Genomic DNA, 9583 nt, shown 5'->3' on the forward strand with positions numbered 1-9583 from the left:
GTACCTGTACTGTGATAGTTACTACTTGAAATTGTAAATAATGGGATATTTATTTTGTACACAATGGCCCGAACTTAAAATAAATACTTGTTTGTCTATTTGACTACAAAAGTTTTTTGGAAAAAAATGAAAAGATAAATAATAAATTTCCCTTTGACCAATCCTTTTTATTAAATTAGATCCTTAAAAAACATGACTGGAGTCTCATCATTGACTACTCTTTTTTTTTTTTTTACTTTTTTGTGTGAAGCATGTTTTTTTCCCCAAAAAAACAAAAGGAAAACCTCAAATATTGATTGGGAGTGAAGATTTTTTTTTTTTACCTCTGTACAGCCCATAACCTTCCTCCTTCCTCATACAAGCCTGCAGAAGCTACATCAAAAGACAGAGCCCCACACTTCTGCACTAGTAATTGAACTCTACCAGCATTCGAGCAAAGTAAACATTTAAATGGAAAGGGAAAAAAAAGGCAGATCACTTTCAAAACAATTCCATAGCACATTATAGGTAACACTGCTTTTAAAATGTACTTACTTTTTTTGCTTTTCCATTCTTTAAAAAAAAAAAAAAAAATGAGAAGTGTACCTACCACCAGTGCTCCTCATGTAGTGTAAATGAGTAAATGCACTGACGTTATCCCAGGAAAAGAAAAAAAAAGTTATGTGCATCTGATGTTGCTGACACCTGGCAACCACATATAGATATACATCTGTGGAAACTTTCCACCAGAGGAAAATATCCATATTTTTTCCTTTAAACCTAGACATTCTGTATACAATTACTTTGCATAGAATATCACATTTGTTTTTATGTAAATAAAGTTGCACAGAGGTTATCAGCTATTTTAACCAAAATAAACATGTTTTCTGTTGTATTTCATATAAGGCAATATGATTATTATTATTATTATTTTCTTATGTGGGCAAATTGAGAGAAGACACTTGTGCAAAGATGTCTCGCATCCTAAAGTCTTTGTCAGAGGCAGAGTTGTAAATACAAGGCAATTTGATAGATCTTCCTTTTGTCACCAAACAGCGATATTGGTGATAGCAGCTTCACTAAGAGTTGTATTGACCACTGAAGCAAAAAAGTCAAAGGTTTACACAGTGTTCAGTTTACTCCAGGATGGCACTGATGAGAGAAAATGAGAGACGGGAGGATGCTGCATGTCTTGTTTAGGAGAGGGTGGGGTGTGATTCAGCCTTCGTCACATGAAGTCCTCGTAATCATTGTAGCCGCCCTCCACGTTGCCGTAATCATCAAAGTCGTCTTTCATTTTAGCTTTTAATCCACCTCCGGCGAGGACGATTTTCTTTTTCTTCTTGGTGCCTTTGGCTTTTTCCTACAGGAAGAATATCACACGACAAACAGATAAGTAAGGATGGATGTGTTTTCGCTCACTGAAACCAATCATCTTATTTGGAATATTAAGTGGATTAAGAAAATAATTCAAAATTAGGCAAGCAGCTCCCTCTAGTGCACAGATGAGGATTGACATTCAGGCCTCTAAGTAAGCTCTTTACTCAAACAAGACTCGCTCCAGGGCCAGTCTGGGGAACATGGCAGAAATATCACGGACACAGCTGAGCGCAAAAATTTCCACCACTCATGGTTCCCAGGGTTAAAAAAAAAATAAAAAATTTTACACAATCAAAAATACATATTACCGTGACAAATTTAAATGTTGCTATTCTGCATCAAGACAATAAAAAATCCTAAATTCAGTGATGCGTCAACTAATAATTGAAGGAGAGTATGCAATCTTCCTAAATTAATACAAATGGCATAAAAAATTTAATATGGATTCATATTCATAGGGAAAAAAGGAAAAACCGGGGAAAAATTTTGTACAAAATCTGCAATAGAAAAAATTAAACAAAGATTTGAAATCCAATATTACATTACAGTTTACCTTCGATGACCAGATGGCATTTATGCCTAAGGGGGAAGGGTGTGCAAACTTTTACGGAGAAGAGTAAATCTTCACAACTTACCTTTTCCTGCTTTTGCTTTTCACTCAAAAGAACTGTCAGGGAATTGTTGATTTTCTTTAAGTCGTCTAGTTCCACTAGGACAATCGATAATAAGCAAACCGTAAGTACTTCTGCATAAAGTTTTAGCAAATGTGTGCATTTATTTTATTTAAAATAATTATAATAATAATAATAATAAATAAACTACAATGCTGAATACAGACACACAAAGTCTTAGAACGTGTCCTACTCACGTGAAATACAAAGCTCCCGAAACAGCGACTCCAAAAAGCTGGAATAATGCACTGACTTCTCAAACGGTGTAATCTTGTCTTTCAGTAATTTCTCAAAAACTACGAAGTCTTCCTTAGTCGAGGGACACATGGCTTCAATTCCCGAGGCACTATTTGTGGTAGATGCATCTATACCTGCAAATTAGAAAAGTTTAAGTGTTATCTTTTAAATAAGTTCATTTTTCAAAAGGTCCTTAATGTGCTTCCTTTTATGGAAGCAACTTGGGGGAATAGTCATGCACAGTTACCCAAATTCTTAATAGTTACAAGTATATTAAAATATATATAATCAGATAGCTACAATAGCGTTTCAGATTTTAGTCACAGCTTGCTTGTTGTCAAGACTTCTAGTTCCACTTGTGAAATTTTATTTACACTAGTACAAATTTAATACCTGCCATAAAAATTTATATTAACTTGCATTGAATTATTGTTTACTAGTACAAACAGAACTTTTGATATTTTAATATTATATTGTAGTAAAAATTTGAGCTATGTTTAATAGTGAGCATTTCTATACATATAATAATGAATGTTTTAGATAAATGTTATTAAAAGCTAAATTTATATCTTTGTGTTTTCTAAATCCAAAATTCTTTGGATAAAACATACACAGACAAAGTGTACAAGAAACAATCACGGTAGACAGTCAACACCACGCAGAACTTACCGAACGCTTCCTGTGCGAGCGCCAGGTCCGACTCCTCCTGCAGCTTCTGTAAGCGCAGTTTCTCAGCTGCCTCCTCTTCAGCTGTAAGCTGGGAACTGGCCTCTGTCTCCTGTAACTGTTCAAATAATCAATGGTAAGCGCAATGTTGTTAGCTAAGCAGTTATAAAACAAAGCTAAACACTTCTTACTGTTCTGATAAGAAATTAGTGGTGCGACATTAACATTTCCTTTGTAGCTACTAAAAGACTTATGTATTTGAAGTGGCTTTTGTTCCTATTGGTGCTTTGGAGTGTCGGCTTCAGACCTAATGAACAAGCCATGATGTCGGCTCACTTACCAAACCGGAGAAGGTAAACCAGAATATTAAACCATGAAGGCCTTTAAAAACTTACCTCTTTCAGAGCTCAAGCCTTGCATCTAGTTTGTGGTTTAATTAGCTTCCTACATCGAAAATCATTTACGTAAGCTCATGTGATCGGATAAAACCTGTGTATCAGAAAATTTTATAAACTGAACTACGGCTAGTTTTTAACTCCATTAATCAGCGCCGCAAGAAAATCTCTCTTTACAGCAACTCCTGATTTAAAAACCTTTCAAGGGCTCAATAAATCGTATGTATTCCATATCACCTTAAAAAAATAAATAAAAAGAATAACAGCCTTACCCTTTTCCTCAGCTCCTCCTGTTTTTTCTCCTTTTCAATTTCTTTCTCTTTGATTTTGCTCACTTTTTTCTTCTCTGGAACTTTGACCTCTAAAAAAGAAAGAGAAAACAAGGAAAGAAATGTTGAACATGAACTACTATGTGATGTTTTACAACCGTATATACGACTCCACACACATGGCCATAAACATTCAGGACAGATTCAGTGACATTATGCTAATGATTTGTTATATCCTTAGGAAAGCTATACTAGGATACTACAGAGGAAGATTTTACTTCATTTCCAAATCTCTATGTCTCCTTTTGCCTCTTGCCCTTGGGTTTGCTGCATTTGTGAGTCATGATGCACTTCACAATAAATTTTCAAAAGGAAAAAAAAAAACTTAAGGTTCGACAGACCAAAATAAGGCTGGATGTGGCCAAACAGACTTCTGACTTTCTTTAAGTGAGTGATTGCAATCAGCTACAACACTGAATCCTCATGCGGGTTAAAGAAGTTTGAATCATTCATTAAAGCACTAAATTAGTCTGATTAGCCAGACTAAACCAGTCTGTGGGAAGCATTTAAATAAGAACAGTGTGATAATTCTTGTAATGGAAATGTACTCCATGCCAAAAATAACCCATCCATTATCTGTCTGTGGTTGGAATAAATAAACTTCCATTAGCTCATCCATGACACAAGAGAACACCGTTTTATTGTGCATTAGTGCAGAATCTCTTGAATCACCCCAGGTCCTGACTGCACTACTCCTCTTATTTACTACACACTCTGGTATTCTCCTTAAACATGAAAGATAGAAAGTGTTTTAGGATCTGATTTCATACACAGTTTACACTTTAGATAAACTGACAATAAGGAAGCTTTAAGGAAATGTTGATTTTACCAGAAAACAATCTGACAAACATGGATTCAAGCAAAACATTTGGCTAACAGTTTTAGAGATGGAAATAATGTTCTTCGTCAGCTTCTCTCACTCAATAGACTATTCAAATAATAAATGATTTATATTTACTCCCGGATTACAATCAGAAACTCTTTATGCAGAAAGACATAGAAAGAAAGGCGCATTGACATTTTTATTAGGAAGTTAGGAATCCTGTTACATTCCACTGACACTAGGAAAAAATAAACTAGAAACGATAGTCTAACTGTTAGAGCCATGTATTGTAGGAAGTCAGTTCAGTTCATTTAGCTGCGACGTTAGATTTAGTTCAAAACGTTTCTGATTTTCTTAAGCATAGGTTTTAAAACAGTTTACTAACAGACAGGTCCTTTACAAAGTGATTCAAGAAGTCATGATACTCTCACAAAATGAGTATTTGCACAAGGTGCAAGCGGAGTGTATTTTCTGCAAAAGCTGTGGTGTTAGGAACTCCTTGATTTTAAGGTTTGTAGGTTTACCAAAAGAATTTAAGCTAGGGTTGTCTGTTCTGCAAAAACAACATTTTAAGTAAGAACGAACAGAAACTGCTTAGAAGCTTTAATATTATTACTATTTACTTATCATATAAAACACAGTCATTAATGGAATCTTTTTACTATCAGTACATGATTGTATTTTAAGAGTATATTTGGAGTCCACATCTGTTCATCCCTGTTGAATTGAACACATGCAGGATCACTACACACAACTCATCACAGATAAAGTTAAATGCTTTTGAAAATATTGGCACACAAAAGAGTCGGACTGAATTGTATCACATGCACACGACTTTAAACCAGAAAACTGACCTTTTTTTTGCTCCTCCACCTTCTGTTCTTCCTCCTCCTCATCATCCCAGTTATCCTACATAAGAATACAGAACAATCATACTCCAAATAAATTTAATTTAGACTAAAATACAAATAAAAAAAAAAGATAAAGAAAAATGTACAAACATGTACCATTATGATGTTTGGTATTATCTTAGACACACATTTAATGAAAAGTTGTGCTTTATATTCTCCCCAACTGTGAACCCTGCTCTTTTATTTCTTTACAAATAACCAGAAGGATTAAAAAAAAAAGGTTTCCTTTTTTTTTTTATCAATTGACATCTGGATGATTAAAACTTATATAACAGCTGTAATATTCTTGTAAGACATAACCCTAAAGAACCAAATTTTTGACCACAACAGTTAGAACTTTGTATCACAGCCCACCATCGCTGACACTAATCTTTCAAAAGCTTTTTTTTTTTTTTTTTTTAAGGTTAGAGGTCATGTAGTGAAAGACTTATAAACCTCAGGTTCACCCATATGCCAGTGGACTGTACCATTGTGCTGGTAATGAGTTGCTGAATAATGACAGATGGGCCTTTCCAGAAAACTTGTCAAACAAATACACACACACGTCACTGAAAGGTGTGTAAAACAAAAAGCTTAAACTCTGGAACATAGATAAGAGTTTGTGCATAACTTCTTAATTTATGATCATGTTGCGACACCTTTAAAAATTTCCCCATCATTTCCAAAACATCATTCCTACTCGATTCTGGAGAACAGTTAGGGCATTTTTATATTAAGAGATTAATGGGGGAAAAAAATCTGCCAATCGTTCATCACGCACCAAACTGAACACACTGTACCGAATGCAAACATGTGTACCATTACACCCGTACTATCAGGATATTCTGGAATATGAATTTTTATGAAATTCAGTATTAAATTTGATGGATTCTAGCGCAATTTTAACTGTGTAGTAATTTAGAATTTAAAAAAATAAAGTCTAGAACACTGTTGGCGGGGTTTTATCTAAACACGTCTAGTCGAGGTTACATCAGCTTTAGTGAACCTATAACCATTAATCTAGAATAAGTCTAGAAAAAGCAATCAAGTTTTAGTGAATCTACAACACTTCTAAGGAGGGTTCTACATGTTTGGGAGTAAATCCAAAAGATTACTAGAACAAGTCTCAATTCTAAGCAAATCTACAACAATTCAGAGAGTTTTGTTCGTTTTAATTTGATCTAGACATATCTACACTTATTTCCAACCTTGTTTAAGTGAATTTAGAACACTTCCATGTGGTTCCATCAATTATACAGAAATTTGAACATCTCTAGAAGTATTCCATGTGATGTAAAACACCTCTAGAATCTTGTAGAGCTGATGCAAGATTGTAGATATTGACAAACTCAAACTCTTTCAGATGGTTTTATCAGTTCAAAGTGATCTAGAGGACTTCTAGAAAGCTTAGGCTTGTCTACACCGATTCTAGTCAGTTTCATCAGTCTTAATTGTATCTAGACAGATTTACAGATATGTCTAACTGAGTCTTAGTAAATCTACAACACTTTGACAGGGTTCTAACAGTTCTATGAACAGGTTTTCTCTTTGCCTAGATTTCTAGAAACTTCTATTTGTTCTAATTGAATGCAAAACACTTCTACTCAAAATAACAGAACCATATTAGAATCTAGAGAGCTCCACGAGGCCCGTGTAAATCTACAACACTTCCAGAGAGTTCCATCAGTTCTCTGTGACTCGAGGAGCACACTTCTCGGTGACACTGGGGAGTTTACACGCCGCAGCATGACTCAGAGCCTTCGGGTTGACAAGCTTCCGTCAGTGTGACGTCACACAAAACGCGAACTTTCCCAGCTGGCGCAGTCAAATGTCTAAAATGTCACACGTTTACAGAATGACGCTTGGAAAGCAGTTTGTTTACAATGAGAACTGAATGAACTGCGTGTCTGACGGATCGTATCTAAGGCGGAAACACCCGAGCTACGTGCTTAAGGGGCGAGCACGTGAGTTTAGTGGAGATAAAATCCGGGTGTCGCGCGCGCGCGAGAATGAAAGGCAACGTCGCGCGAGCAGCTGTTGCTACCTTTTGCTAATGCTAGCAGCAGAGACCCGGCTAACGACAGCGCTACACACAACTAGTGCACTGTTGTTAAACGAATGTTTTTTTTTTCATGTTTATTCTATTTTACAACAGTTGACTGTACGTGTAACAAGTCTGTCTAGTTGTGTTAGCTAGCCAGGCTAATTTAGGCGTGATAATGATGATGATGATGATAATAATAGCTCTGAACATACCCCTATTCCAGCTAACAGCTAAAGTTGTATGAAAGCTAGCCAGCTTAGCCCTTAGCGCTGTGCTAACCTGATAGTTATTTAGCTAGCTAGCTAGCCAACTACCGGAGCGGCTAAAACATCTGGAATGATAATTTGACGGTTAACACACCCTAGTTGTCAGATTATACGCTGTATTTTTTCTTACCTTGACATCGTCTTCCTCGTCTTCTCCCTCCCAACGGTCCTGCAGCACCGCCGACTTGTTCAGCAGCTCATTCGGCTCGAAGTTATCCGCGTCTACATCACACACACACGCTTTAAACGTTAAACCGCCTTCAGAACTTAAATTAAAAATACATCACCTGTGTATATTAAAAGACACCACATCTTACCCCACGAATCTGAATCCGCCATTTTGTGATGTGTGCGAGTTTATACCACACTCCTAACACAGCTCTAGCTGAAGGAACGCATGTGCGCCCGACTGAGCTACTCCGGTGCGCGTTCACGACTTCTAACGTGCACTGCTGATGACGGAATAACTGTACAACGCGCGCTCCCGATCTGTGTGAGAGGACGCGCACTCCCGCTTTCCTTTCTCTCAATTCTATTCAATTCAATTCAACACAAGCCTTATTGGCGTGACCATATTTGCCCAGGATTACAAGCATTACGCAATGAGAAGAACTGTTATTAATTATAGACATTTAAATGTTTAAAAATAAATATAGATATGAATAAAGTTAAATACATCTACTGGCAACTTTAGAGAAGAATATCCATATATCTTCTATACCACTGGGGCCTGGAGAGTTTGGGCACAAGGCAGGGTACACCCTGTACTGTGTGCCATCATATGTGATTTTTATGTGATCTATCTATCACATAAAAAACAAACCATCTATTATACTTGATACCAATATTTTCCCCTGAATTAAGGAAACCTATGAAATGTTTTGTTCAGGTTTCCCATGTTCCTACTGTCACGCTCCGATTCACATCACCCACTACCTAATGCCATATATACAAACTAGGACTCTTTCTCTGTCATTTAATGTCTTTTTGGAAACTTGTTGACTTAAACAAATAATCTATGCAAAATAACTGGATGTCTTAGTGTTTTTAAATATATATATTTGAAAATAATCATCCCTATGGAGGCATGTTGGCTTAGTGGTTTGTACTGCTTGCTATTACTGCCTTGGATTTGTTTGTGTGGAGTTTGTTCTCCATGTTCTCTCCGTGCTTTTTGGGTTTCCTCCGGTTTCTTTCCACAGTCCAAAGACATGCAGATTAGGCTAACTGGCATTCCCAAATTGCCCATAATGTGTAAATGTGATGAATTGGAACCCCATCTAGGGTGTAACCTGTTTCGTGCCCTATAGGTCACTCTTTTTCTGTCAACAATCCAACCCCTTTTGCCACTCGGACCTGTCTGACTAATCCTGCTATCCCACTTCTTGGTGGAGTTCTTGTTGACTGAGATGCATGTGGTAACTGAGGACGGGTCCACCTAATGACCATAAAGATCAACTGGTACTTTTTTCCTTACTCGTTTATTTCCAGATGTTTTTAATTCTGTAAACCTTGACATTTTAAATTTTGGGTAACTGATGTGTGCTGGACAAAAACGGTAAAAGCTAGTACTGTTTTGTAGCACTTCGCGTATATTACAGTTGGTATGTGTGGCGGTACGTAGATGTGATAGTGATTTATTCCAATGATATTTAAATTCTATTTAAGTAACATCACATGAGAGGGAGTTCTGTATTGCTGGATATGGCACGGCTGTGATGCGGTTGTAGGGACAAGGGACAGGGTAAAACCACAGCAGTGTGTGTGCACCCCAAATTAAGGGTTGGGAAATTGCTGTAAACAGTTATTTCTTGATAAATATGAAAGGTCATGGGGATAATTACTCAACAAGAAAAGTATTGTAGTTGTCCTGGAAAAGAAAGGGGATTCAGAAGGACAGCTT

The 9583-nt window shown here is 36.6% G+C and overlaps 1 protein-coding gene across 1 annotated transcript; it reads right to left on the reverse strand.

Annotated features, from left to right (window-relative positions):
* Nucleotides 1-146: 146 nt before the first annotated feature.
* eif3jb (eukaryotic translation initiation factor 3, subunit Jb) lies at nt 147-8136 on the reverse strand. Its single transcript, XM_053492242.1, has 8 exons — nt 7998-8136; nt 7811-7902; nt 5335-5389; nt 3601-3689; nt 2937-3051; nt 2228-2401; nt 1995-2068; nt 147-1342 (listed from the first exon to the last, which is right to left on the reverse strand). The coding sequence occupies exons 1-8, from the start codon at nt 8017-8019 to the stop codon at nt 1208-1210; spliced, it is 756 nt and encodes a 251-aa protein (XP_053348217.1). The 5' UTR covers nt 8020-8136; the 3' UTR covers nt 147-1207.
* Between the last annotated feature and the right edge of the window lie 1447 nt (nt 8137-9583).

This window comes from Clarias gariepinus, chromosome 3, assembly GCF_024256425.1.
Source record: "Clarias gariepinus isolate MV-2021 ecotype Netherlands chromosome 3, CGAR_prim_01v2, whole genome shotgun sequence".
Classification (NCBI taxonomy): Eukaryota; Metazoa; Chordata; class Actinopteri; order Siluriformes; family Clariidae; genus Clarias; species Clarias gariepinus.

Excerpts from the sequence above, each read along its gene's own strand:
- eif3jb (XM_053492242.1), bottom strand. The coding sequence starts at position 8,019 with ATGGCGGATTCAGATTCGTGGG. Across the intron at positions 5,390-7,810 it reads ACGAGGAAGACGATGTCAAG|GATAACTGGGATGATGAGGA; the intron begins GTAAGAAAAAAT and ends ATTCTTATGTAG. Across the intron at positions 3,690-5,334 it reads GGTGGAGGAGCAAAAAAAAG|AGGTCAAAGTTCCAGAGAAG; the intron begins GTCAGTTTTCTG and ends TTTCTTTTTTAG.